Genomic DNA, 27,810 nt, shown 5'->3' on the forward strand with positions numbered 1-27,810 from the left:
CGGCAGACTCAAGTCCTCTGTCCAGAGTGAGGAGAGATGATGCCCAGGCTGGTGGAGTTAGAAGCTGAGTGGGAACACAACAGGGACTCCGAGAGGCGGGTGCTGTTCGTCTTGTGAAAATTCATCAAACTAGACATTATACTTTGTGCACCTTTCTGCATGTTCATATACTTAAGGACAAGCTGGGTTTTTTTTTTACAGTGTTATATTTTTAAAGTTAAGCAAGGACACTGAGAATAGCCCTTTCCAGTTGATCTACCAACTCCACGTGCATGGACTTATCGAGCCCCGTGAGCGGTGTGTCCCGTGAGCGGTGTGTCCCGTGAGCGGTGTGCCCCGTGAGCAGTGTGCCCCGTGAGCGGTGTGCCCCGTGAGCGGTGTGTCTGCCCCGTGAGCAGTGTGCCCCGTGAGCAGTGTGTCCCGTGAGCTCTGTGTCCCGTGAGCGGTGTGCCCCGTGAGCGGTGTGTCCCGTGAGCGGTGTGTCCCGTGAGCAGTGTGCCCCGTGAGCGGTGTGTCCCGTGAGCGGTGTGCCCCGTGAGCGGTGTGCCCCGTGAGCGGTGTGTCCCGTGAGCGGTGTGCCCCGTGAGCGGTGTGTGAGCAGTGTGCCCCGTGAGCAGTGTGTCCCGTGAGCGGTGTGCCCCGTGAGCGGTGTGTCCCGTGAGCGGTGTGCCCCGTGAGCGGTGTGTCTGCCCCGTGAGCAGTGTGCCCCGTGAGCGGTGTGTCCCATGAGCGGTGTGTCCCGTGAGCGGTGTGTGAGCAGTGTGCCCCGTGAGCTCTGTGTCCCGTGAGCGGTGTGCCCCGTGAGCGGTGTGTCCCGTGAGCGGTGTGTCCCGTGAGCGGTGTGTCCCACCCGTGAGCTCTGTGTCCCGTGAGCGGTGTGCCCCGTGAGCGGTGTGCCCCGTGAGCGGTGTGTCCCGTGAGCGGTGTGTCCCGTGAGCGGTGTGTGAGCAGTGTGCCCCGTGAGCAGTGTGTCCCGTGAGCAGTGTGCCCCGTGAGCGGTGTGTCCCGTGAGCGGTGTGTGAGCAGAGTGCCCCGTGAGCAGTGTGTCCCGTGAGCGGTGTGCCCCGTGAGCGGTGTGTCCCGTGAGCGGTGTGTCCCGTGAGCGGTGTGTCCCGTGAGCGGTGTGCCCCGTGAGCGGTGTGCCCCGTGAGCGGTGTGTCCCGTGAGCGGTGTGTCCCGTGAGCGGTGTGCCCCGTGAGCAGTGTGCCCTGTGAGCAGTGTGTCCCGTCGCGGGGGCTTTGCAGAGGCTGTCAGCTCTGCTGGAAAGCCTTACCCTACCTCTCCTGCCTCCTGGGTAATTCCTGTGTCAGTTTTTAGTTCTTGAGTAACTTCCTCCCCCTCTTGGAGAACAAACACAGCACTTGACAACTTAGCAGGCGCTCGCTGCTGTGTATGTATCAAGTGAGTGGAGTGAGGAAATGAACAAGTGGACGAACGCATAAAGCCAGACAGATACAACCCGCAGCGATCCACAACAAACATGGCTTTATCTCACAAGCTCATGTACAATGCTCCGTTCTATTCTACTCTGTAGCTGGGCTTCGACAGAAGATGGTTTTTCATCATCTACCGTCACGGGAAAGTGATGATCCCAGCAAGTACACGTTCCTCTGTAGCCTTGTGTACATTATTATTAATATTATTTTTTTTGACAGAGACAGGGACACAGAGAGAGAGAGAGAGAGAGAGAGAGAGAGAGAGGAAAGGAGAGAGATGAGAAACATCAGCACCTTAGTTGTTCATTGATTGCTTTCTCACATGTGCCTTCACGGGGGGGGGGGGGGGCTACAGCAGACCGAGTGACCCCTTGCTCAAGCCAGCAACCTTGAGGTCATGTCTAGGATCCCACACTCAAGCCAACGACCCCGTGCTCAAGCGGCAACCTTGAGGTCTCGAACCTGGGCCCTCTGCGTCCCAGCCTGACGCTCTGTCCACTGCACCACGGGTCAGGTAGCCTTGCAGACATTCTGGCATGTTACCAGATCTCCCCAGTTATGGTATACATCTTACAATTCCAAAAGCAAAGGTTTCTGTGTGCTCAGCGCCTCCCAGATGATAGCTGAGAGGCGGTAATCAGGATCTATGACCTTGGCATACATTTGTGTCTCGAGCTGATGAGCTGGAGGCACAGAGATAGGATGGAATTTTCCCAAAGTCATGGAACTAGCTGCTATTTTGATTTATATTTTATTTATTTATATTTGACAAAAAGATCTATATAAATTTGTCTGTCACCTTGGAGGGGGAATAAGAGAAGAAGGCTGGGATGGCTCCCTCCTGGGTTTGATCCCCAAGTTCACTGGTGGGGTGGCCACTGGCAAGTGGAACCTCCATGCCCTCGTGTGCGAGAAAGGGGAGAGTGAGAACACCTCTCCCTAAGGGCAGGCTGTTGCCAGGGGAGGGGGATGTAACAGACGTGAACTGCTTAGTGTCCAGCCCCGTGTCCGGTCCTGGGTACGCGCTCTGTCAGGTGTACCTGCTGTTGTCAGCGTTCCAACATGCCGAGGGGTTTGTCGTGGGGAGCAGTGGGAGACCCCACCGTGGCCTTCGAGGAGCGGGGAGCCCAAGATACGAAGCTTCTACCCAGGAAACCGGAGAAGCACTTGCTTCCGCTCAAGAGGAGACTTCGGTGGGGTCCACTTCACGCTCTCTTTCTCTCCAGGGGTGGTCGAAGCCGCTGCCTTGGTCGTTTGGTTGAGAAGACAGATCAGCGGGAAGGCGTTTTTGTTCACCGACGCCCAGCAGGTGGTCGAGTTTGTGAAAGCCAGACCCTTGGTCATTATCGGCTTTTTCCAGGTACCCGTTTAAGAGATGGGAGGGGGGGGGACCTTTCCACTGGTGAGGAGCAGTCCTGTGTCTGGCAGGAGAGCGGGGGGGGGCAGAGACGTCCTACGTTTGGGTTCATTCCAGACTCGTTCTTCGTTTTCCGATGAAGCTCGTTTTCTGGAGGGGAACGGCAGAGCAGAAAGGAAGAAAGAAAAAATTATAAGGAAACTGAATGAGGCTGGAGAAGCTAATTAGAAAGGAGGGTTGGGGTGAAGGGAGGATTTGGAGTTGGTTCTGACAGTATGATGGATCGTTTTGGGGGGTCTGTTTAGAACAGCACCGAATAACCAGCCATTTGCAAATTGTTTTTCCTTTCGGAGAATGAGTGGCTTGAAGATACTAACTCATTTCCTGTAACTTGGATGAGGCCTTCACCTCCTCCCGGTGAAGTGGGAGGGTTGGCATTCTGTTCACACCTGGGGGGGGGAGAGGATTGTACCCCCTTCTCTCCCATCCCACTGTTTGACAGTGTGTTTGCCCCCAATTTTCTTGCGAGCTAAAAAGAATGAAGGCTGAAGCTACAGCCGTATCTGGATACCAAATCTGTGTCTTATACCACAGCGGTCAAATCAATAATACCCTCTTCCGAAAACAGTTAAGGGATACGTGTTAAAAAGTCTCAGCCCACTCGAATACTTGGCAAAAAAAATCAAGTTGATCGATTCTCTCCCTGCATCTCCGGGGACTTGCTCTTATTTTGGCCTTAGTCACAGCCACAGAAAAGCTCTGGGTATGAAACCTTCATAAAATGGGATTTGGGTGACTCTGCAAAACAGCCCAAAGTTGAAAAGACAAAAAAAGAAAGACAAATTGGTCACCATCTCCACCTTTGCCCTTCGATAAACCAAGCATTTTTCCTTCTTTCCACCAAAACCTTACCAAGCATCCTTCCCCAAACAGGATCTCGAGGAGGAAGTAGCAGAGCTGTTCTACGAGATGATCAAAGATTATCCGGAGTTAACGTTCGGGGTCGTGTCGATCGGTGATGCCGCCGGGCGCTTCCACGTCGCCCTGGACAGCGTCCTGGTGTTCAGAGAGGTAGGGCTCCGATCCCGTGGCCACCGAAGGGTTTCCGGTGGAACATAGTGGACGGTGCGTGCACGCCTGGGCTTTGAGTGCAGAGGCTGGTGAGTGAGGGCCTGGACTCGTGGGCGTCTGCACGATCCGTTCCCTGGTGTCTGTCTGGCCTCTCCAGCCGATCTCCTGCAAGCACACCCTCCTTTCTCTCACCAGTGAGTGTCACTCAGTCCTTTGCCTTCTGTTTTCTTCTGGTCCATCCTCCCCCCGCCCCCTACACACGCTCCCTCAGTGATTACTACCCAGACACCGGACGGCTTACACATCTCCATCTCCAGCCGGACTCCTCTTTTCCCCAGACTTTTATCCTCACTACCAGATGCCTCCACATGGCCAAGCGTTGTTTTGGGGGAAAGAGGGAGAGAGGGAGGGGCGGAGCATCCACTCACAGCAGTTGCTTCTCTCAGGTGCCTTGACCCGGCAAGCCTAGGGTTTCGAACCGGCGACCTCTCAGCATTCCAGGTCAGCGAACACGGACAAGCGTTAACCTCCGCTCCACACCCTCTTCCAGTTCCTTCTCTCTCGGTGACTCATACCCATCTCGCCCGTTTTCCGTCTGAGCAAAGTCGGAACAGCCAGGCCTCCTGTTACTGCCTCCCGCTCCTCCCAACCTCCTGACCAACCCACACTCCCGTCGTGTTGATTTTATATCCAAAAGATCCCTTGCTTCTATCCATTTTCCCCCCCCTACGGCTTCCTTCCTAGATCAAGTGATCATTATCTCCCACAGCCTAACACAATGTCCACCCAATCGGTCGGCCACATTGCCTCTGGTCCCTTCAAGAGTAATCTCTCCAAACTTCACATCTGTGGATCACTTCCCTCCTTCCCCCTGGAAGCCCGTTCATGGTTTCCTATGATTAACCCTATCACTATATGAATGAGATTTCAGCCCGTTTTCAGACCCGCAAGGCCTTCCTCAGCTTAGCTTTTGTTACACAGCTTCTTCCTCCCCTCTCTCAGGGGTCTAGATTGGAGCCGTCCGACATGGCAGCTTCTCGGTCACTTGTGGCTGTTTACATTAAAATGTTTGTTCTTCCTCAATCCAACTAGCTTCGTATGGGTAGTGGCTACTCAACTGGACAGCATAGATCCACACAGCATTCCTGTCGTCACACAAAGTTCCATTGCACAGGTTTACTCCGGACACTGTTGTCTGGCTCTTGGAGCCTCCTGCTCCCTGCCCCACACAGAGCCAAACCCTTGCAATAACCACGTTGCTTACAGATGTGGCTCGGAGGGTCTAGGTGACCTTCCCAAGGCCGTGCTGGTGGTAGAGAGAGAGATGCCCAGGTCTGTGTGACTTTTAGAGAAGCCTCTGAGCCCACTGCATTTTTTACATGGGCCCATGGAAGTCACTGACAGGCTTTTAATTATTTTTATTTATTTTTATTTTTTTAGAGAGAGAGAGAGTCAGAGAGAGGGATAGATAGGGTCAGACAGACAGGAACAGAGAGATGAGAAGCATCAATCATCAGTTTTTCGTTGGGCATTGCGACAGCTTAGTTGTTCATTGATTACTTTCTCATATGTGCCTTGACCGCGGGCCTTCAGCAGACCAAGTGACCCCTTGCTCAAACCAGATGAGCCCACGCTCAAGCTGGCAACCTCGGAGTCTCGAACCTGGGTCCTCTGCATCCCAGTCCGATGCTCTATCCACTGCGCCACTGCCTGGTCAGGCACTGACAGGCTTTTAATTTGGAGAATGAACGTGATTTGTGTTTCTGAATGGAACAACACAGAGTCTGGACACAGATCCAAATACCTATGGAAAGTTAGGATATGCTATTTTAGATCAATAGGGAAAATATATCTTACTCAATTACCGGTCTGGAGAGAACTGGGTAGCTGTTGAAAACAAAATAGTGAAGCTAAAAATCTATATGTCACTCCTTTCATCAAATTACATTCCAGACTGATCCTTGATTTAAAAATATAACAATAAGACCGAGGAAAGACTGGATGGTGTCGCGGGAGAGTTTGCTTTGTTGTCTGGGGGAGGGGGAGCCCCTTTAGAAAACATGACAGAAACTCTAGAAACAGGGAGAGAAACACTGATACGTTCGGACCACACACTAAATGTAAAAGTTCTGCAGAATCAACCCCAGGACACCACCAGGAGCCGAGGAACAAACTTGGGCAACGCTTCTGGGAGAGAACTGGTCTGTTTTAGTGGCTAAGGGCGTCAGGCCGCCTGGGTTGGAAGCGTAGAAACCTTGGACAAGCCCCTTCCCTTTTCTGTGCCTCCATGTCCTCCGCTGTAAAGTAGGAGAGAGAACAGCCCCTGACCCAATGAGGTGTTCTGAGGGTGAGGTGCGTTAGGGCGTGTCACATGTGGGTGAGGTGTGTTAGGGCGTGTCTCATGTGGGTGAGGTGTGTTAGGGCGTGTCACATGTGGGTGAGGTGCGTCAGGGCGTGTCTCATGTGGGTGAGGTGCGTTAGGGCGTGTCACATGTGGGTGAGGTGCGTTAGGGCGTGTCACATGTGGGTGAGGTGCGTCAGGGCGTGTCACATGTGGGTGAGGTGCGTCAGGGCGTGTCACATGTGGGTGAGGTGCGTCAGGGCGTGTCACATGTGGGTGAGGTGCGTTAGGGCGTGTCACATGTGGGTGAGGTGCGTTAGGGCGTGTCACATGTGGGTGAGGTGCGTCAGGGCGTGTCACATGTGTATAATGATGACTGGAACAACACGAGCTCTCAACCAATCTAGTTGGTATGAGCAGACCATTTTTATGACCAGAAGAGAGTCTGGGCTTTATCCGGAGGAGAACAGGGTCTGTGAAATGTTTAAAGCAAGAGAATGGCGTGTGATTGGATTTGCATCCCGACACCATTCCTCCAGCTGGGAGGTGGGGGGTGGATCGGAGGGAAGCCGGGGGGAGGAGCTGGAAGACCATTCGGAGACTTTTCTCAGGAGTCCAGGAAAGAGGTGTGGATGGGAGGGGGAGGGGTTGGTGGAGATGAAGAGGGAAATTAGATCACTGCTTCTTTCTTCTTCCCTGCAGACTTTGATCCTGGGCTACAGAGAATTAGAGCATTCCCAGTGTTGATCCGGGTCCTTCTGGGAAGTCATTAAACAGGATTAGCTGTGCAAAGATTAAGGAGAAGGCCTGTGGAGGAAAACTAGGGAGAGAGGGAGCTGGGGAGACTCTTGAGAACATGACACCAGCCTGACCCTTGGAAGGAAGGAAGGAAGGAAGGAAGGAAGGAAGGAAGGAAGGAAGGGAGGGAGGGAAGGAGGAAGGAAGGGAGGGAGGGAGGGAGGGAGGGAGGGAAGGAGGAAGGAAGGGAGGGAGGGAGACAGGAAGAAAGGAAGGAAGTAAGGGAGGGAGGGAGGGAGGAAAGGGAGGGAAGGAGACAGGAAGGAAGGAAGGAAGGAAGGAAGGAAGGAAGGAAGGAAGGAAGGAAGGAAGGAAAGAAGAAAGGAAGGAAGGAAAGAAGAAAGGAGGGAAGGAAGGAAGGAAGGAAAGAAGAACGGGAAGGAAGGAAGGAAGGGAGGAAGGAAGGAAAGGAAGGAAGAAAGGAAAGAGGGGAGGAGGGAAGGAAGGAAGGAAAGGAAGAAAGAAAGGAAAGAGGGAAGGAGGGAAGGAAGGAAGGAAGGAAAGAAGAAAGGAGGGAAGGAAGGAAGGAAGGGAGGAAGGAAGGAAAGGAAGGAAGAAAGGAAAGAGGGGAGGAGGGAAGGAAGGAAGGAAGGAAAGGAAGGAAGGAAGGAAGGAAAGAGGGAAGGAGGGAAGGAAGGAAGGAAGGAAGGAAGGAGGGAAGGAAGGAAGGAAGGAAAGGAAGGAAGGAAGGAAGGAAGGAAGGAAGGAAGGAAGGAAAGGAAGGAAGGAAGGAAGGAAGGAAGGAAGGGAGGGAGGAAAGGAGAAAGAGTTCCTCACAGTGGGAAAGGGCAGCAGGTATCTTAGAGGAAGAATCCTGCATCTCCCAGAAATGGGCTTTAGTGTCCCTGACACACTCGGTCCTGGGTTAGGAGTGGGTGTGAGAAACCGCTCAGCACCCCACGGACACGCTGGTGCATTCCAGAGCGAGGCAGCTGGGATGTCAGTCAGCTATGCTCCCTGCCTTTGCGGAGCAGAGATTTTCACGGCTGCCACATACCCGTGGACCTCCAGGCCACTCTGCCCAGCTGTCCACACTTCCAAACTGCCCAGATGATGGCTTACATTATCACCATGATGTGTTCTTTTTTATCCCAGGAGGAAAGGACGCAATTTTTTTTTATTTTACTAAATGCCTACATCACGGAAGCTACTGGCCTCCAATGCTGTACTTTTTTTTCTTCTTTTGTCCAAGGGAAAAATTGTGAAGCGTCAGGAGCTCATCAATGACAATACCAACAAATATCATCTCAATCACGTCATCACCCAGCACCTGACAAGTTTCGTTATTGAGTACAACACTGAGGTCAGTGAGGCGAAGGCTCCCCCCCAGGAGAGGGGCAGCTGGGGCAGGTGTGTGCGTGTGCGTGTGCGTGCATGTGTGTGTGCGTGCGTGCACGTGTGTGTGTGCATGTGTGTATGAGTGTGTGCATGTGTGCGTGCGTGTGTGCATGTGTGTGCATGTGTGCGTGTGTGCATGTGCGTGTGTGCATGTGTGCGTACGTGTGTGCATGCATGTGTGCACGTGTGTGCATGTGTGTGCGGGTGCGCATGTGCATGTGTGTGCACATGTGAGTGTGGATGTGCGTGCATGTGTGCACACGTGCATGTGTGCATGTATGTGCGTGTGCGCGTGCGTGCATGCATGTGTGTGCGTGTGCGTGTGCGCATGCATGTGTGTACATGCGCACGTGTGCATGTGTGTGCATGTGTGCGCGTGGATATGTGTGCATGTGTGTGCGTGTGTGTGTGCACGCGTGCGTGTGTGTGCGTGTGTGTGCATGTTTGCGTGTGTGCGTGTATGTGTGTGTGGTGACCTCTTTTCCTTGTTCTTTCAGAATAAGAACCTGATTTATCAACTGCACATCCTGAACCACATGCTGCTGTTCGCCTCCAAAAGCTCTAAGGCCTTCGGGCTGATAATGCAACAGTATAAGTTGGCGTTGAAAGAATTTCAAAACAAGGTTTGTGAAGCGCCGTTCCTCCCTGGGGCTCTCTCGGATGGGGGTCCTCGACTCGGGGACCCTGACCCACCTGGCCTGCCCTGTGGATTATAAATCAAGCCAGGGGTAATTTGAATGCTCGTTGGCACACCAGTTCCCTGATCTTCATACCGATATCGTGCATTCGTGACTGTTTTACCTTGTCATTACTCTCTACATTTAATTGAGTTTATTGGGGTGACACTCGTTAACGAAACAGTACAAGTTTTCAGGTGCCTGGTTGTTTATTCACTTGTTGTTGGACTTGACTAGACTAAGCTCCGTGAGGCCAGGGTTCCGTCTGCCCTGGGCGGCATCAGTGCCCGGTGTTCAGCAGGATGCCTGGCGGGCACACTCCTTGAACAGTTATTTGAAGGAATAAGTGAAGTCATGAATTTCCTTGACAGAAGAGTGATTTAGGAGAATAGTGAGTTGACAAGTGTTGAGCCTTTTCAACCTTCCTTCTTTCCCTCCTTCCTTCTTTCCTTTCTTCCTTCTTCCCTCCTTCCTTCCTTCCTTCCCTCCTTCCTTCCTTCCCTCCTTCCTTCCCTCCTTCCTTCCTTCCTTCCCTCCTTCCTTCCTTCCCTCCCTCCTTTCTTCTCCTCTTTCCTTCTTTCCCTCCTTCCTTCTTTCCTTTCTTCCTTCTTCCCTCCTTCCTTCCTTCCTTCCCTCCTTCCTTCCTTCCCTCCCTCCTTTCTTCTCCTCTTTCCTTCCCTCCCTCCCTCCCTCCCTCCCTCCCTCCCTCCCTCCCTCCCTCCCTCCCTCCCTCCCTTCCTTCCTTCCTTCCTTCCTTCCTTCCTTCCTTCCTTCCTTCCTTCCTTCCTTCCTTCCTTCCTCGCATGTCACAGACATGATGCTGTTTAGTTCTCAAAGCAACCCTAGCTGACGGGCGCTATGATAATCACCACTTTCCAAAAACCAAGAAATAAAGAACAGGCACAGAGAGGAGAAGTGATTGCTTCGCTCAGGGAACTCGGGTGGGAGCTCAGGACCCCCTGACACCCTGTGGCGTGTGGACGGTGCCCGGCAGGACTGTGGTGACACCAGGCCGACGGCGCATGCTCCTCTGTGCGCTGGGACGCAGGGCTGCACTCGCCTGGTGGACAGGAGCCTTTACTGAGTCCCTCAGCGTCACCTGTAGACCCACAGTTTCCCGACAGCATCGCTCCCTCCGTCAGGAATTCCCTGCTCGACTCCCGTCCCACCCACGCCCTCTTCACGGCCTCCAGTCCGAGAGACACGGGTTTCCTTTGGCCTGACAGATCCTCTTCATCTTTGTGGACGCCGACGAGCCCAGAAACGGACATATCTTCAAGTACTTCCGGGTCACAGAAGTCGACGTCCCGTCCGTCCAGATCCTGAACTTGAGCTCTGACGGGAGGTACAAGATGCCTTTCGAGAACATCACCCTCCAAAACCTCAAAAGATTTGGCCACAGCTTCCTGAGCAGAAGGGCCAAGGTAAGTCTGTTCTCGGACAAGGTTTAACCAGAGCCTCAGAGCTCTACTCCTTCTGCCTGACCAGGCGGTGGCGCAGTGGATAGAGTGTTGGCTTGGGATGCAGAGGACCCAGGTTCAAAACCCTGAGGTCGCTGGCTTGAGTGTGGGCTCGTAGACATGGCCTCATGGTCGCTGACTTGAACCCAAGGTCGCTGATTTGAGCCCAAGGTCGCTGGCTTGAGCAAGGGGTCACTTTCTTTGCTGTAGTCTCCCCCACCCCCCACCCCCGTCAAGGCACATATGAGAAAGCAATCAATGAGCAACGAAGGTGCTGCAATGAAGAATTCATGCTTCTCATCTCTTTCTTCCTGTCTGTCTGTTTGTCTGTCTCTCTCTCTCATTTTAAAAAAAAGTTACTCCTTTTTTTACAATTCTGCCGGCTTTGGTCATCTGAACGGGGATGAAGAGTAAAGGTCAACCCTAAGGGTCAATGTCGGGAAATAGCCCCGTATCCCCACCTCTCATCTCTTCAACGTGTGCTCTCTCCCGATCACGCCATTCCACTGTTCATCCTTTCTTCTTAAAGTCAAGTCATTGCCGTGGCAAGAATTTCCAGTTGAGATGCAGGTACTCTCGGGGCGAACGCCCCCTTTTCAGACTCCGCTGTGAAAGATTTACTGGACCTAAGGATCGTGCTTGCTTTGGGGGTGGAAATGGTGGCGATGCACTAAGTAAGTCGTGAGGATCCCACATCAAAGGCTGCAGGGACTTCCCGTGTGGAGGGTTAGAGGAGGGTCAGTTCTGTGAACAGGGAGGAGGGAGCAGCAGAAAGACGTCTGCACCCCCTGCTGTTTATTTACCTGTTGCTATATCTTCCGCTGAACCAGGTGACCATATTTATTTTATTTTCTAAAGGGGCACACTTTTTTTTTTTTGTATTTTTCTGAAGCTGGAAACGGGGAGAGACAGTCAGACAGACTCCCGCATGCGCCCCGACCGGGATCCACCCGGCAGACCCACCAGGGGCGAAACTCTGCCCACCAGGGGGTGATGCTCTGCCCCTCCGGGGCGTCGCTCTGCCGCGACCAGAGCCACTCTAGCGCCTGGGGCAGAGACCAAGGAGCCATCCCCAGCGCCCGGGCCATCTTTGCTCCAATGGAGCCTTGGCTGTGGGTGGGGAAGAGAGAGACAGAGAGGAAGGAGGGGGGGTGGAGAATCAAATGGGCGCTTCTCCTATGTGCCCTGGCCGGGAATCGAACCTGGGTCCAAGGGGGACACTTTTGAGAGTATTGAGGACTTTCTCTAAAAGTGTTCTGGGACCATGGGAACAAATTGGGACTTCTTCGGGCAAACCAGAACGGATGTCGTCGACCTTTCTTCCGAGGGCCTCTGTCCATGACCTCTCGACCATGTCCCCACAGACACCAGTTCCCCTGTGGTCTTCCCAGATGAAACTCTCATGCACATTGTCACGGGCCCCTGGTGACAGCAGTGTCCTCGGTGCCCCTTGGGAGCCGTTCCCCTCGCTGTCACGGGCCCCTGGTGACAGCAGTGTCCTCGGTCGGGCCCCTGGTGACAGCAGTGTCCTCGGTGGCCCTGGCGAGCCGTTTCCCCTCTTCTACCTTCAGGAACTGTCCCGTCCCCGGATGCTCTTTGGGCTTCATCTGCTGTTGTTCTCTGACCTTCTCCCTTTCGCTCTCTGGGGACGTAAGTTCTTCCTCGCAGACTTCTCCTCCAGCCCAGCTCTGCCATCATTTCCAAGGACGTCAATATTACAAAACCCGGTCTCTCTTCTCCCATAATTGGCCCCTCCGTCCCGTGGAAGCCACCTGTTTGGTGGCCCTGACCGTAGAGACGGCAGCCCCCCTCTGAGAGCCTGGTTGAATCTCCCCGTCCTCTTGGACCCCCTTATCTGGTCCCCACATTGTGACCCTCCCTTCCCCTTCGCAGGGTCCCCAATATCCCGACCCCATTTCTCACAATCTCTGGGTGTTCTCCTTGGTGAAGCTGGACTCCACTGTTCATGGCTCTGGTGATGATGTTCTTGACTCCTTTATCCCTTCCGCCCTCACGGAACCTTCCACAGGCTCTTAGAACGGCTCTGACCTCGCGGTACCAGTTTCTCTTCGTGCGTTCCTCCTCTTTTTTTTTTTTTTTTTGTATTTTTCTGAAGCTGGAAACGGGGAGAGACAGTCAGACAGACTCCCGCATGCGCCCGACCAGGATCCACCCGGCACGCCCACCACGGGTGACGCTTTGCCCACCAGGGGGCGATGCTCTGCCCCTCCAGGGCGTCGCTCTGCAGCGACCAGAGCCACTCTAGCGCCTGGGGCAGAGGCCACAGAGCCATCCCCAGCGCCCGGGCCATCTTTGCTCCAATGGAGCCTTGGCTGCGGGAGGGGAAGAGAGAGACAGAGAGGAAGGAGAGGGGGAGGGGTGGAGAAGCAAATGGGCGCCTCTCCTGTGTGCCCTGGCCGGGAATCGAACCCGGGTCCCCCTCACGCCAGGCCGACGCTCTACCCCCCACCCTTTCCACCTTCGAGTCCCCAGCGAGCACTTCACCCCTATCAGGAAGACAACGGAAGGTTTCAGACAGGGGTCCCCTCCCCCGTGTCCCACCCTCCCGTCCACAAACCCGCCTGGAGCTCTGCCCGCCTGTCTCTCTTCTCTCCGGTGAAGGCATCTGCCTCCCGTGCCGAGGGCCGCAGGGTCCTCTCCTGCTCCTGGAGGACAGAGGAACGTCCTTCCTGGGACCTACGAGCTCGGCCGGATCGGACCTGTTCTTAGTTCTCCGTCATTCTCACCATTTCCCCCCCCCCCGTGCCCAGCCCCCACCCCATTGATGCCCCTTTGGGAAGAATCTTCAAGTCCCTCCCAGAGGCCTGGACGGAGAGGACAGAAGGCATCGTGGGAGACGAGGCTGTTGAGCTGGGCAAAGGCCAGCTGGCCCGGACTCACGTCCTAGGAGCAGGGGGAAGCCAGGCGTGTGCGGTGGACACAGAGAGCTCGGCCGACCGGAGAAGAAAGAGGTGGTGAGGGTCGGGAAGAGGCGCCCGAGGAAGACACACACTGCGGGCGATGGCAGTGAGTTAGGGGCACGATGAAGCCACCAGGTCGTAGCCGTGCAGGTGAAGAGAAGGCTGTGGGTTCAACGCAGCGGTTGCAGAGGAGAGTCTGTCTTCTGAGACCGACGCCCCTTCCTCCCAGGAGAAGCAAGAGCTGGCTTGGTTCTTTCATTCATTTCACTCACAGACGACCGACTGAGGTCCTACAGTGTCCCCCGCCGTGGACGGTCCATGAGGAGGGAAGACAATGTCCGCTGTGATGTTCTGCCCAGTGCGGCAGAGACACACTAATCAAATAAACAGAAAAAAATAAATAACTATCAACGACACAAGTCGAAGAACTGACAGAAGGGCTGGCACCTGGTGTGACGAGGGTGAGTGGCAGCACGAGCCACGCGCCGGCCTCGGGGAGAGTCGGGGACCGTCCTCCTGGGGTCGTTCCGAGGATAAATCTCAGTTAACCGGGCAGAGCCAGAAGCAGAGCAATGAACCGGGAGGCTTTCCAGGCAGAAGTGCAGCGGACGCAGAGGGCCCGAGACGGGAAGAAGGCTGGTCCGTCGGGTAACAGGAAGATCAGTCACGGGCGGAGGAAGCCCAGGAGAGGGGTGGTGAGCTTAGAGAGGCTGGTGGAAGCCCAGGAGAGGGGTGGTGAGCTTAGAGAGGCCGGAGGAAGCCCAGGAGAGGGGTGGTGAGCTTAGAGAGGCCGGAGGAAGGTGAGGAGAGGGGTGGTGAGCTTAGAGAGGCTGGAGGAAGGTGAGGAGAGGGGTGGTGAGCTTAGAGAGGCCGGAGGAAGCCGAGGAGAGGGGTGGTGAGCTTAGAGAGGCCGGAGGAAGGTGAGGAGAGGGGTGGTGAGCTTAGAGAGGCTGGAGGAAGCCCAGGAGAGGGGTGGTGAGCTTAGAGAGGCTGGAGGAAGGTGAGGAGAGGGGTGGTGAGCTTAGAGAGGCCGGAGGAAGGTGAGGAGAGGGGTGGTGAGCTTAGAGAGGCTGGAGGAAGCTGAGGAGAGGGGTGGTGAGCTTAGAGAGGCCGGAGGAAGCCCAGGAGAGGGGTGGTGAGCTTAGAGAGGCTGGAGGAAGGTGAGGAGAGGGGTGGTGAGCTTAGAGAGGCCGGAGGAAGGTGAGGAGAGGGGTGGTGAGCTTAGAGAGGCTGGAGGAAGCTGAGGAGAGGGGTGGTGAGCTTAGAGAGGCTGGAGCAAGGTGAGGAGAGGGGTGGTGAGCTTAGAGAGGCTGGAGGAAGGTGAGGAGAGGGGTGGGGAGCTTAGAGAGGACAGAGGAAGGTGAGGAGAGGGGTGGTGAGCTTAGAGAGGCTGGAGGAAGGTGAGGAGAGGGGTGGTGAGCTTAGAGAGGCTGGAGGAAGCTGAGGAGAGGGGTGGGGAGCTTAGAGAGGACAGAGGAAGGTGAGGAGAGGGGTGGTGAGCTTAGAGAGGACAGAGGAAGGTGAGGAGAGGGGTGGTGAGCTTAGAGAGGCTGGAGGAAGGTGAGGAGAGGGGTGGTGAGCTTAGAGAGGCTGGAGGAAGCTGAGGAGAGGGGTGGGGAGCTTAGAGAGGACAGAGGAAGGTGAGGAGAGGGGTGGTGAGCTTAGAGAGGCTGGAGGAAGGTGAGGAGAGGGGTGGGGAGCTTAGAGAGGACAGAGGAAGGTGAGGAGAGGGGTGGTGAGCTTAGAGAGGCCGGAGGAAGCTGAGGAGAGGGGTGGTGAGCTTAGAGAGGCTGGAGCAAGGTGAGGAGAGGGGTGGTGAGCTTAGAGAGGCTGGAGGAAGGTGAGGAGAGGGGTGGGGAGCTTAGAGAGGACAGAGGAAGGTGAGGAGAGGGGTGGTGAGCTTAGAGAGGCTGGAGGAAGGTGAGGAGAGAGGTGGTGAGCTTAGAGAGGCTGGAGGAAGGTGAGGAGAGGGGTGGTGAGCTTAGAGAGGCTGGAGGAAGCAAAGAGAGGGGTGGTGAGCTTAGAGAGGCCGGAGGAAGCCGAGGAGAGGGGTGGTGAGCTTAGAGAGGCTGGAGGAAGCAAAGAGAGGGGTGGTGAGCTTAGAGAGGCCGGAGCAAGGTGAGGAGAGGGGTGGTGAGCTTAGAGAGGCTGGAGGAAGGTGAGGAGAGGGGTGGGGAGCTTAGAGAGGACAGAGGAAGGTGAGGAGAGGGGTGGTGAGCTTAGAGAGGCTGGAGGAAGCTGAGGAGAGGGGTGGTGAGCTTAGAGAGGCCGGAGGAAGCCCAGGAGAGGGGTGGTGAGCTTAGAGAGGCTGGAGGAAGGTGAGGAGAGGGGTGGTGAGCTTAGAGAGGCCGGAGGAAGCCGAGGAGAGGGGTGGTGAGCTTAGAGAGGCTGGAGCAAGGTGAGGAGAGGGGTGGTGAGCTTAGAGAGGCCGGAGCAAGGTGAGGAGAGGGGTGGTGAGCTTAGAGAGGCTGGAGGAAGGTGAGGAGAGGGGTGGGGAGCTTAGAGAGGCCGGAGGAAGGTGAGGAGAGGGGTGGTGAGCTTAGAGAGGCCGGAGGAAGCTGAGGAGAGGGGTGGTGAGCTTAGAGAGGCTGGAGGAAGCTGAGGAGAGGGGTGTTGAGCTTAGAGAGGCTGGAGGAAGCCGAGGAGAGGGGTGGTGAGCTTAGAGAGGCTGGAGGAAGGTGAGGAGAGGGGTGGTGAGCTTAGAGAGGCCGGAGGAAGGTGAGGAGAGGGGTGGTGAGCTTAGAGAGGCTGGAGGAAGGTGAGGAGAGAGGTGGTGAGCTTAGAGAGGCTGGAGGAAGGTGAGGAGAGAGGTGGTGAGCTTAGAGAGGCTGGAGGAAGGTGAGGAGAGGGGTGGTGAGCTTAGAGAGGCTGGAGGAAGCAAAGAGAGGGGTGGTGAGCTTAGAGAGGCCGGAGGAAGCCGAGGAGAGGGGTGGTGAGCTTAGAGAGGCTGGAGGAAGCAAAGAGAGGGGTGGTGAGCTTAGAGAGGCTGGAGGAAGCTGAGGAGAGGGGTGGTGAGCTTAGAGAGGCTGGAGGAAGGTGAGGAGAGGGGTGGTGAGCTTAGAGAAGCCGGAGGAAGGTGAGGAGAGGGGTGGTGAGCTTAGAGAGGCTGGAGAAGCCGAGAGAGGGGTGGTGAGCTTAGAGAGGCCAGAGGAAGCTGAGGAGAGGGCTGGTGAGCTTAGAGAGGCCGGAGGAAGCTGAGGAGAGGGGTGGTGAGCTTAGAGAGGCCAGAGGAAGCTGAGGAGAGGGCTGGTGAGCTTAGAGAGGCTGGAGAAGCTGAGGAGAGGGGTGGTGAGCTTAGAGAGGCCGGAGGAAGGTGAGGAGAGGGGTGGTGAGCTTAGAGAGGCCAGAGGAAGGTGAGGAGAGGGGTGGTGAGCTTAGAGAGGCCGGAGGAAGGTGAGGAGAGGGGTGGTGAGCTTAGAGAGGCCGGAGGAAGCTGAGGAGAGGGGTGGTGAGCTTAGAGAGGCCGGAGGAAGCTGAGGAGAGGGGTGGTGAGCTTAGAGAGGCTGGTGGAAGCCCAGGAGAGGGGTGGTGAGCTTAGAGAGGCCGGAGGAAGCCGAGGAGAGGGGTGGTGAGCTTAGAGAGGCTGCTGGAAGGTGAGGAGAGGGGTGGTGAGCTTAGAGAGGCCGGAGGAAGCCGAGGAGAGGGGTGGTGAGCTTAGAGAGGCTGGAGGAAGGTGAGGAGAGGGGTGGTGAGCTTAGAGAGGCTGGAGGAAGCTGAGGAGAGGGGTGGTGAGCTTAGAGAGGCTGGTGGAAGCCCAGGAGAGGGGTGGTGAGCTTAGAGAGGCCGGAGGAAGCCGAGGAGAGGGGTGGTGAGCTTAGAGAGGCTGGTGGAAGGTGAGGAGAGGGGTGGTGAGCTTAGAGAGGCCGGAGGAAGCCGAGGAGAGGGGTGGTGAGCTTAGAGAGGCTGGAGGAAGGTGAGGAGAGGGGTGGTGAGCTTAGAGAGGCTGGAGGAAGCCGAGGAGAGGGGTGGTGAGCTTAGAGAGGCTGCTGGAAGGTGAGGAGAGGGGTGGTGAGCTTAGAGAGGCCGGAGGAAGCCGAGGAGAGGGGTGGTGAGCTTAGAGAGGCTGGAGGAAGGTGAGGAGAGAGGTGGTGAGCTTAGAGAGGCTGGAGGAAGGTGAGGAGAGAGGTGGTGAGCTTAGAGAGGCTGGAGGAAGGTGAGGAGAGGGGTGGTGAGCTTAGAGAGGCTGGAGGAAGCAAAGAGAGGGGTGGTGAGCTTAGAGAGGCCGGAGGAAGCCGAGGAGAGGGGTGGTGAGCTTAGAGAGGCTGGAGGAAGCAAAGAGAGGGGTGGTGAGCTTAGAGAGGCTGGAGGAAGCTGAGGAGAGGGGTGGTGAGCTTAGAGAGGCTGGAGGAAGGTGAGGAGAGGGGTGGTGAGCTTAGAGAAGCCGGAGGAAGGTGAGGAGAGGGGTGGTGAGCTTAGAGAGGCTGGAGAAGCCGAGAGAGGGGTGGTGAGCTTAGAGAGGCCAGAGGAAGCTGAGGAGAGGGCTGGTGAGCTTAGAGAGGCCGGAGGAAGCTGAGGAGAGGGGTGGTGAGCTTAGAGAGGCCAGAGGAAGCTGAGGAGAGGGCTGGTGAGCTTAGAGAGGCTGGAGAAGCTGAGGAGAGGGGTGGTGAGCTTAGAGAGGCCGGAGGAAGCTGAGGAGAGGGGTGGTGAGCTTAGAGAGGCCAGAGGAAGGTGAGGAGAGGGGTGGTGAGCTTAGAGAGGCCGGAGGAAGGTGAGGAGAGGGGTGGTGAGCTTAGAGAGGCCGGAGGAAGCTGAGGAGAGGGGTGGTGAGCTTAGAGAGGCTGGAGGAAGCTGAGGAGAGGGGTGGTGAGCTTAGAGAGGCTGGTGGAAGCCCAGGAGAGGGGTGGTGAGCTTAGAGAGGCCGGAGGAAGCCGAGGAGAGGGGTGGTGAGCTTAGAGAGGCTGGAGGAAGGTGAGGAGAGGGGTGGTGAGCTTAGAGAGGCCGGAGGAAGCCGAGGAGAGGGGTGGTGAGCTTAGAGAGGCTGGAGGAAGGTGAGGAGAGGGGTGGTGAGCTTAGAGAGGCTGGAGGAAGCTGAGGAGAGGGGTGGTGAGCTTAGAGAGGCTGGTGGAAGCCCAGGAGAGGGGTGGTGAGCTTAGAGAGGCCGGAGGAAGCCGAGGAGAGGGGTGGTGAGCTTAGAGAGGCTGGAGGAAGGTGAGGAGAGGGGTGGTGAGCTTAGAGAGGCCGGAGGAAGCCGAGGAGAGGGGTGGTGAGCTTAGAGAGGCTGGAGGAAGGTGAGGAGAGGGGTGGTGAGCTTAGAGAGGCTGGAGGAAGCCGAGGAGAGGGGTGGTGAGCTTAGAGAGGCTGCTGGAAGGTGAGGAGAGGGGTGGTGAGCTTAGAGAGGCCGGAGGAAGCCGAGGAGAGGGGTGGTGAGCTTAGAGAGGCTGGAGGAAGCTGAGGAGAGGGGTGGTGAGCTTAGAGAGGCCGGAGGAAGCTGAGGAGAGGGGTGGTGAGCTTAGAGAGGCTGGAGAAGCTGAGGAGAGGGGTGGTGAGCTTAGAGAGGCCGGAGGAAGGTGAGGAGAGGGGTGGTGAGCTTAGAGAGGCTGGTGGAAGCTGAGGAGAGGGGTGGTGAGCTTAGAGAGGCCGGAGGAAGCCGAGGAGAGGGGTGGTGAGCTTAGAGAGGTGGGCTGAAGCCACGCTGTGATCAGATCGGTCCCGCAGACCATCTTGGTTTTGACTCTTGGCATAACTGGGGGACAACTCCTTATGTTGCGGGGTGAACAACCAACCCCTCAAGATGTTAAAGAGGAGCACCCTGTTCTCATCGAAGAATCCCAAGAAGCGTCTATTTGAAATGCGACCCTCCGTCCCAGCTCAGAGCCGGCTCCTCCTGGGCCCTCTGACAGCCCTGACCCCCGGCGGTCTGGGTGGCCAGCAAGCTCACGACTGACCTCCCACCGCACACTCTTCCCCCAAGCTCCCGTGAGGACTCAGGGCGGGAGGGTGGTGGTGGGGGTGGGGTGGGTGGGGGGGACAGGAGGGGACCCCCAACCCTTCTCTGGAGACTGTGAGACCTCTCCAATTTGCTTCCTAGAAACACCAGTCCAGCGAAGACATCCCCCGGCACTGGGACCAGGGCCCCGTGAAGCAGCTGGTCGGGAAGAACTTCCACCTCGTCGTCTTCGACAAGGAGCGGGACGTCTTCGTGATGTTCTGTAAGTAGAGCCCCCCAGAGTCCCCAGGAGGCAGCGGCCTCGAGGTTGCTTTACGAGCGTCGCCCCTGAATCCTGGGGCACCGGAATCTCCAAGCTGCATCCGAGCCCCAGGACGGTCTGCAAACACCCCACGAGTCTGGATCGAGACGCTGTTTATCGGCTCCACGGCGCCTGTGCCTCCCAGCTGAATTCCCGGAGCCTGTGGGGACACCTTCCCGGTCTCCAGGCCCGTGGGTTCTTTAAACAGCGACAGTGCTGATTTCCTCGGATCCTCCCGCACCGTTTTGAAAGCAGCCGCTACCACTGCTCCCATTTTACAGATGACGAGACAGAGACCAGGGAGCTGAAGCACTTTCCCGAAGTCGGGCAGCTGGTGGCGGTGGCACCTGGCACGGGGCTGGGGTTATGTCACCGAGGGGACGACCTGCCCGTGGTTAGCCGACCTGAGTCGGGGTGGCCACTCTGGGGACCCCGATCACGTGTGTAACGGGTTTCGCGGAGTGTCTGGCGCAGTGCAAGCGCCTTGCTGCGTAGCAGCTGTCATCGTTCCTGCGGTTCCTCGTGATTTCCAGACTCATCCACGGACTCTGGCCGCCCCCCCCCACCCCGTTTCCGATCTGCACGGGACACCCAGGGCGAGGCCCCCACGCCCACCCTGGCACCCGGCGGAGGACAACTCCCACGTCACCCCAGACGCTCCTGTCTCTGGCAGACGGTTCCCGTCGGAGGAGCGCTTACAGGGAGCCAAGCAGCACTGTGCTCTGCACACCTGTCCTTTCCTCCTGGAAACAAGCCTCCCCCCACGATTCAGATCGGGGAGCCCAGCCTCAGAGGGGCCCATTACTTCACCCCAGGCCACACAGGAAGGTGCCAGGCAAAATATTCAGAAAGAGTTCTGATGCCTTCACTTCCTGGAGGGGGAAACAAGGCCTGAAGGCTTCATGAAGAGATTTTTTATTTTATTATTCAGTGGGGGAAGGGGAGGCAGTCAGACAGACTCCCGCATGTGCCTGACCGGGATCCACCCGGCACGCCCACCAGGGGGTGATGCTCTGCCCATCTGGGGCATTGCTCTGTTGCGACCAGAGCCACTCTAGCGCCTGGGGCAGAGGCCAAGGAGCCATCCCCAGCGCCCGGGCCAACTTTGCTCCAATGGAGCCTTGGCTGCGGGAGGGGAAGAGAGAGACAGAGAGGAAGGAGAGGGGGAGGGGTGGAGAAGCAGATGGGCTCCTCTCCTGTGTGCCCTGGCGGGGAATCGAACCCGGGACTCCCACACGCCAGGCTGACGCTCTATCACTGAGCCAACTGTCCAGGACATGAAGGCTTTTTAAAATCTCGTTGAAATAAACTCCTACCTCCCCCCCCCCCCACCCCGGGTCAAGATGTTTAAGGCCCATGTGGCTGAATAACCACGGTCTGCGGCCTTTGACGGAGAGGCTGGAAAGGCCTTCCTGTACCGACCTGACGCCCAGAGTTGGGAAGATGCCCGTTTGGTTCTGGTAAACGGCCAAGCAGCCTCGTTTTCCTGGAACCAGGGTGTCAGACTGGCCCCTTGAGACCTGCAGCCACTGTGGTCCCTCCTGCCCGGAGCGCAGCAGAGGGACTGCGGGGGGCGGGGGGAGCGCTGGTCCTGGAAACACTCGGCTGGTAAACGGGGGGGTGATCATCCGAGCACCGTGTCTGGGGCCATCGAGGCTGCTCGGCCTGCAGAGAAGGGACATCTGCGTGGAGTGACAGAAGGCAAGAAGCTTCTTCTGGGCTGAAGTTGGTCCCTGGTTCTGCTCCAGGGACGAGAGAGGCCTGGGCAAGACCCCACGTTCAAGGAACTGCTGGTCAGGGAAGCTGATGTCCCTTGTTTGGGGGCAGCTGTCCTGCTCACGGCCTCCCGGTCACCCCTCGGGCAGTCTCCTCCACGGGACAGGAAGGAAGGGTGCCCACCGGGATCACACCGCAAAGCGGTCTGTCCGTAAACTACTTCCTCTGCGTCATTACCGTATCTCTCGCTCCCTGAGACGCACCTGACCACGAGACCCACCGAGGGTTTTAAGGAGAAAAATAAGAAAAAAAAAATATTCTGAACCAAGTGGTGTGTTTAAATATTTAATAAAATACTATATTTTTTGCTTCATACGACACACGGGGCATTTTCCCCTCCACTTTTTTTTTGGGGGTGGGTGGGTGGTAAAAAAGTGCGTCTTATGGAGCGAAAAATACGGTAACTGGGTGACCTTGGGTTGGGTAAACTGGCGTGCTTGTACACACAGACACAAACACACACACGAGGAGAGTCATCTAGCATGAATATATATATATAGGCTTTCATATATATATGAATTTCATATATGTGTGAATATATATATATGTATATAGGCTTTCTTCTTCAACTGGAAAAGGGAGCTGTGTCAAAGGAAACACAGAACAGAAGAAAATGTCTCGAGATGCTGAGCGTGTCGGTGTCTGGGTGGAAGGGGCAAGGCTAATGTAAACGTCTTTGATCGTGATCAGGTGATATGACTGAGATGTAAAATGCCCTGACGAGCTCTTTAAAAAGGAGGGGCCGTATGTTTCAAAGCAGCAGAAACATCGGGTGGGGCCCCAGGGGGCTCGGTGTCTGTGCTCAGCCTTCAGAACCCTGTCCCTCCCGGGAGCCTCAGCCACACCCCTCTCTTGCAGACGCGCCCTGGTCCAGCGAGTGCAGGGCGCTGTTCCCCGTGCTGGAGGACCTGGGCGTCAAGTACCAGAATCACTCCAGCGTCCTCATCGCCAGGATGGACATCACAGCCAACGACGTTCAGCTGGCGAACCAGGACCGGCACCCGTTCTTCCGGCTCTTCCCTGCCGACTCCCAGCAGGTGAGGGGCTCCCGGGACCCCCGGGAACGGGGCACCTGGTCGTGCTGTGATCGTGAACGAGACATCTCAGTACCCCAGCTCTGCCTGGTTCCACACCGGCTGTATCCCAGCTCTGCCTGGTTCCACACCGGCTGTATCCCAGCTCTGCCTGGTTCCACACCGGCTGTACCCCAGCTCTGCCTGGTTCCACACCGGCTGTACCCCAGCTCTGCCTGGCTCCACACCGGCTGTATCCCAGCTCTGCCTGGTTCCACACCGGCTGTATCCCAGCTCTGCCTGGCTCCACACCGGCTGTATCCCAGCTCTGCCTGGCTCCACACCGGCTGTATCCCAGCTCTGCCTGGCTCCACACCGGCTGTATCCCAGCTCTGCCTGGCTCCACACCGGCTGTATCCCAGCTCTGCCTGGCTCCACACCGGCTGTATCCCAGCTCTGCCTGGTTCCACACCGGCTGTATCCCAGCTCTGCCTGGCTCCACACCGGCTGTATCCCAGCTCTGCCTGGCTCCACACCGGCTGTATCCCAGCTCTGCCTGGTTCCACACCGGCTGCAGGCTCAGCTCTGGTCCCTGGTGTCCTCTTCTGTCCGATTCCAGAGTGTTTTCATCTGCTGCCCCCAAAGTCCCGAGACGCCCTATCCCTGGGTCCAGCGTCCGACTGCTGCTCACCCCGACCCGACCGTTGAAGCCGAGTGGCTGTGGGTGTTTGGGTGGGTCAGGCCCCGTTTCCACGGTTCTCTCGGTACCCAGACCACACAGGGGAGAGTGCCACACGGATGTTGGAGATGGGGTGTGCTACCAGAAGAGGGAAGAATGTGTGAAAGGAAAACAATCAGTGTTTTGTTTTCTTTTTTGTATTTTTCTGAAGTGAGAAGCGGGGAGGCAGTCACACAGACTCCCGCATGCGCCCGACCGGGATCCACCCGGCACGCCCACCAGGGGGCGACGCTCTGCCCATCGGGCGCTGCTCTGTTGTTCAGCAAGTGAGCTCCTCTTAGCGCCGAAGGCGGAAGCCACGGAGCTGTCCTCAGTGCCTGGGCCAACTTTGCTCCAATGGAGCCTTGGCTGCGGGAGGGGAAGAGAGAGACAAAGAGGAAGGAGAGGGGGAGGGGTGGAGAAGCAGATGGGCGCTTCTCCTGTGTGCCCTGGCCGGGAATCGAACCCGGGACTTCCACACACCGAGTTGACGCTCTACCACTGAGCCAACCAGCCAGGGTCCACAATCAGTCTCTCTTACACTTGGTATTCTAGTCGGCAAATGGCATTGGTGTTCAAAGAAGACGCTCTTCATGCTGCTTGGGCTAGTGGGGTGGGTGTCAATCAAAGAATGGTAAGCCAAGGTCCCTGCTGCCCAGAAGAGTCTAAGTGTAGGGAAGAAGTCATGACCTGGGTCCATCTCCAAATGCAATTGGCATCGGAGAAGACAAATTCTGGAAGGCAGCTGGGGCTGGAAGTCCTCACGCAGACAAGGGATGTTGAAGAACGGTAAGGATTTAAACTGGATGAGGAGAAGGAATGAACTATCGGCAGGAAGTTTAATAAGAGCGGGGAGGTGGGCAGAGGGGGCCGCAGCCCCGTGAAGGACGGGTCATCATCCTGGTACAGAGACGCACGAGGGGCAGTCATGGAAAAATGAGGCTTGGTGGCGAAGGTTGGTCCGTCCCAGATCTTCAGTTATCTGACAGGTGGTTTAGACCAGTGCTTTCAACGTTGTTACTCTTGGGGACCAGTGACGTAGCCAGTGGGAAATGGAAACACACGAGGAATAAAGTTTTCTCTCACCTCACATAACAGTGCCACGTGGTACGGGCTGGTGCTTGCTTTCTGAACTCCATTCGTGCGGCGCACTGAATACTACATAAGTTTGTCCCTTTTTTTTTTGTCTGTCTGTCGTGCATGGTTTGTAAATGCTCTGCATGGCGCAAAAGGTTGTTCAAATGAGTCCAAGTTCCCAAGAGATCCAGGACGACCTCAATAGTATTTTCATCCATGATTTAGGCTGATGAGTGGCGATCACCCTGAGCATAAGTGAATCCAGTTAAGATCCACTGGGTCTAGAATCTTCACACAACAGCAGGGTGGTTAACTCCTTTGCAGACCGGCACAAAATTTCTGGCAGACTGACGCTGGTCCGAAGACCAGCGGTTAGAAAACACTGGTTCAGAGAACCAGTGGGCAGTAAGAGCCTCCCTAATCTTCTTCATGACTGAAAGAGAGAAGGGAAGTCGTGAGGGGTGAGCGGCATGTGGGCACCAGGTGCTTTGTGAAATAATAATCCTTCATCTTCCTGGAATAGTCACAATAATAACCGTAGCACATTCATGCTCACTCTGAGTCACTGTGAGTCCGGCACTGGTTTTTGTTTGTTGTTGGTTTTTTTCCCACACAGTAATTCATTATAGCCTTCTAACAACTCTCTCAGGTGAGAGACTGTTATGGTTTCCATGTTACAGGTGAGGAAACTGAGTCAGAGAGAGAGGTTGAGCCACCAGACCACATTGCGAAGTGATAAATCCAAGGTTTGAGCTCCTACAGTGTGGTCTCCTCATCCATGCTCTGGGAAATTTTTTTTTTTTTTTTTTTTTGTATTTTTCTGAAGCTGGAAACGGGGAGAGACAGTCAGACAGACTCCCGCATGCGCCCAACCGGGATCCACCCGGCACGCCCACCAGGGGTGACGCTCTGCCCACCAGGGGGCGATGCTCTGCCCATCCTGGGCGTCGCTCTTTTGCGACCAGAGCCACTCTAGCGCCTGGGGCAGAGGCAAAGGAGCCATCCCCAGCGCCCGGGCCATCTTTGCTCCAATGGAGCCTTGGCTGCAGGAGGGGAAGAGAGAGACAGAGAGGAAGGAGGGGGGGGGGTGGAGAAGCAAATGGGCGCTTCTCCTATGTGCCCTGGCCGGGAATCGAACCCAGGTCCCCCGCACGCCAGGCCGATGCTCTACTGCTGAGCCAACCAGCCAGGGCCTGCTCTGGGAAATTTTTATCGTCTTTATCTTCAAGCCATGGAAACGGACACTCGGTGAGGTTTAGAAAGCTGCCCGGCCTGACCTGCGCTGGCGCAGTGGACGGAGTGTTGACCCGGAACGCTGAGGTTGCCGGTTTGAGACCCTAGATTTTCCTGGTCAAGGCCCATATGGGAAGCAGCTGCTCTGAGTTGATACTTCCTGCTTCTCCCTCCTCTTTCTCTCTCTCTCTTTCCCCTCTCTCTCTAAAAATCAATAAATAAAATAAGATAAAAGAAACCTGCCCACCGTGCCCAGGTTGTTAGGAACTGGACCCGGTTTGTCTGCGTCGCAGCCCCTGAGTGGTTTGCAGGAAGAGGCGACCGTCTGGACTCTGTTTTGTTTTCTCTATAGGTGGTGCCGTATAGAGGAGAGTATACTGTCAGGGGCTTTGCTGACTTCCTGGAAAGTCAGATCAAGACCAGGATGGAGGAGGAAGATGAGGTAAGGGGGAATGGCCGTGCCCTGGGCTGTGCTGTCCCACACAGAATCGAGCCCTCAGTGGACGAGGGAGGCGGATGCTCCCCCCCCCCCCCGCCTTGCGCTCTCTGGAGGTCGCTGAGGATGAGCCATCGTCCAGTTCTGGTGACCTGACCCCAGGGGCACGGGCTCTGAAGTCTCCCCCGGCCCCTGAGGCTGCTCCCTCCACGTCCACCGTTCCGGGTCAGTAACCGGACGTCTGGATGGGTGGGTCCTGCGTTCTGAGGACCCAGGGGATAACAGTCCCCTTCTCTCTCAATCCCCTGCACGCTCTGGGGGGGCCGTCCCCCGGAAGGTGCCGTCTGGACGGCTCAGAGTCCTTTCTGTCGCGAATGTCAGGAGCAGGAGCTGCTCTTTGGCGGAGACAACGGGGATGTCTCAGAAACGGGAGGACGTCAGACACAGTTGGAGCGGGACGCCCACGCCTGTTCTCCGTTCCCTCGTCTCTTTCCCTCCACATTGGCTTCCTTTCCGAGGAGCCCCTTCCACTTGGGGGGAGGGGGCGGTCAAGGATTGCCCCGTAGTTTTAAACAAGTATCAATACTTCCAGCTTAGAAAGCACCTGCTTCCTAGGAGTCCTAGCAGATGTCCCGGCCGGAGAGCTCACGCACTAGACGTGGGTCACCAGCCCCGCCCCGGAACTAAGCAGAGGGCAGCCACCCCGACGGACTCGGAGTGGAAAAAGGGGGGTCCCCCCAAGGTGCTCTTACTGGGAGGGTGAAACCACCGCCGGGCACTTTGCCACAAGGCAGACGGGCCTTTGCCGCCTTCAGTTCATTCTCCCCGCCGACTCTCCTCTTGGATGATTCACAACGACCATCACAATATCATGTATCTCTTGCCTCTTCCTTTCTCCTCCTCCTTCCCTCTCTCCCCTCTTTCCTCCGATAGCTCGTGTCTGTGGAGCGAAACGAAGGGATGGAGGAGGAGGTATTAGCCGAGGAAGATGTACCTGAACAGAACTTGCCCAGACTGGAAAAGCCAGCTGGGCAGAACGAAACGACTGAGGAGGAGGAGGAGGAGGGAGAGGAGGAAGAAGAGGAGGAGGTCCCTAAGCCAAAGGGACCCCCCGGACAAGGGAGGAGACCAGGAATGAAGGAAGAACTGTAGTGCTTCCACGCCAAGAGGGAAGGCACCGTTTTCCAGGCCGTGGCCCCATTTTCCGAGCGATCCTCTCCCAATAAAGACGATGTCCCGTGGAGGTGGGTGGCTGGAGGCTGGGCAATGAAGGCCTCTGATTGTCTTCTGCTCTGTTGTGCTCGTCCCCCGTTTCTCCCGCTGGTGCCGCCTCGGACGAGCTCTGTTGCCCGGAACGCAGTGCGGGGGCCCCCAGGGAATTGTCACAGTGACACCCCACGAGTACCACAACCTGCTGACCCGTATCTGGTTCTCCCCACGTCACAGGGAGCTCGGCATCATCACCCCCACTTTACAGATGAGGAAACTGAGGCAAAGGGAAGTGAAGCAGCCAGCCAGGATGGCACGGGTAGAAAGCCCTTGACCTCTGGCCCCAGGCGAGCTGACTCCACAAACTGTGCAGCAAGCCACTGCCCCACACCCCCCTCCACAGCCTGAGCTCTCCAGGGTTGGACTAAAAGCTTCCGAATGAGGTGAACTGATCTACTTGTTTACACTGCACTTGGACACAGTCAGGAAAGAGATCCACCCCCAGAACTGTCCATTCCCCCACATCTCCGTACGTGAGCCAGTCTCTTGAGCAGCAATGCCCTAGGGTAACCCTCTGGTCCTTTTCTTTTACAACCGAAAAGGTAACCTCCCCCCTCCCTCCCCAGTGACTACACCCACGTCCACCCCCTGACCTCACCCACTTCCCTTCACTTCCACCCACCACTCTCCACGGCCGTCCTCTCTAATTGGTTGCATTGCGGCCACTCTGTGCTGCTGACCCTCCCCCCTCCCGAATCCAC

The 27,810-nt window shown here is 56.5% G+C and overlaps 1 protein-coding gene across 1 annotated transcript; it reads left to right on the plus strand.

Moving 5' to 3' along the window:
• Window positions 1-2,498: 2,498 nt before the first annotated feature.
• PDILT (protein disulfide isomerase like, testis expressed) lies at window positions 2,499-26,992 on the plus strand. The gene is made up of 10 exons (XM_066383684.1): window positions 2,499-2,508; window positions 2,663-2,796; window positions 3,727-3,864; window positions 8,196-8,306; window positions 8,839-8,964; window positions 10,245-10,442; window positions 19,428-19,548; window positions 22,222-22,400; window positions 25,757-25,846; window positions 26,774-26,992. The coding sequence occupies exons 1-10, from the start codon at window positions 2,499-2,501 to the stop codon at window positions 26,990-26,992; spliced, it is 1,326 nt and encodes a 441-aa protein (XP_066239781.1).
• The last annotated feature ends 818 nt before the right edge of the window (window positions 26,993-27,810 follow it).

This window comes from Saccopteryx leptura, chromosome 4, assembly GCF_036850995.1.
Source record: "Saccopteryx leptura isolate mSacLep1 chromosome 4, mSacLep1_pri_phased_curated, whole genome shotgun sequence".
NCBI lineage: Eukaryota > Metazoa > Chordata > Mammalia > Chiroptera > Emballonuridae > Saccopteryx > Saccopteryx leptura.

What these genes read in the sequence shown, in the direction of transcription:
- PDILT (XM_066383684.1), top strand. An exon ending in TCATTATCGGCTTTTTCCAG is followed by an intron (nt 2,797 to 3,726) that starts GTACCCGTTTAA and finishes TTCCCCAAACAG; the next exon opens with GATCTCGAGGAGGAAGTAGC. An exon ending in TCCCTGCCGACTCCCAGCAG is followed by an intron (nt 22,401 to 25,756) that starts GTGAGGGGCTCC and finishes TTTTCTCTATAG; the next exon opens with GTGGTGCCGTATAGAGGAGA.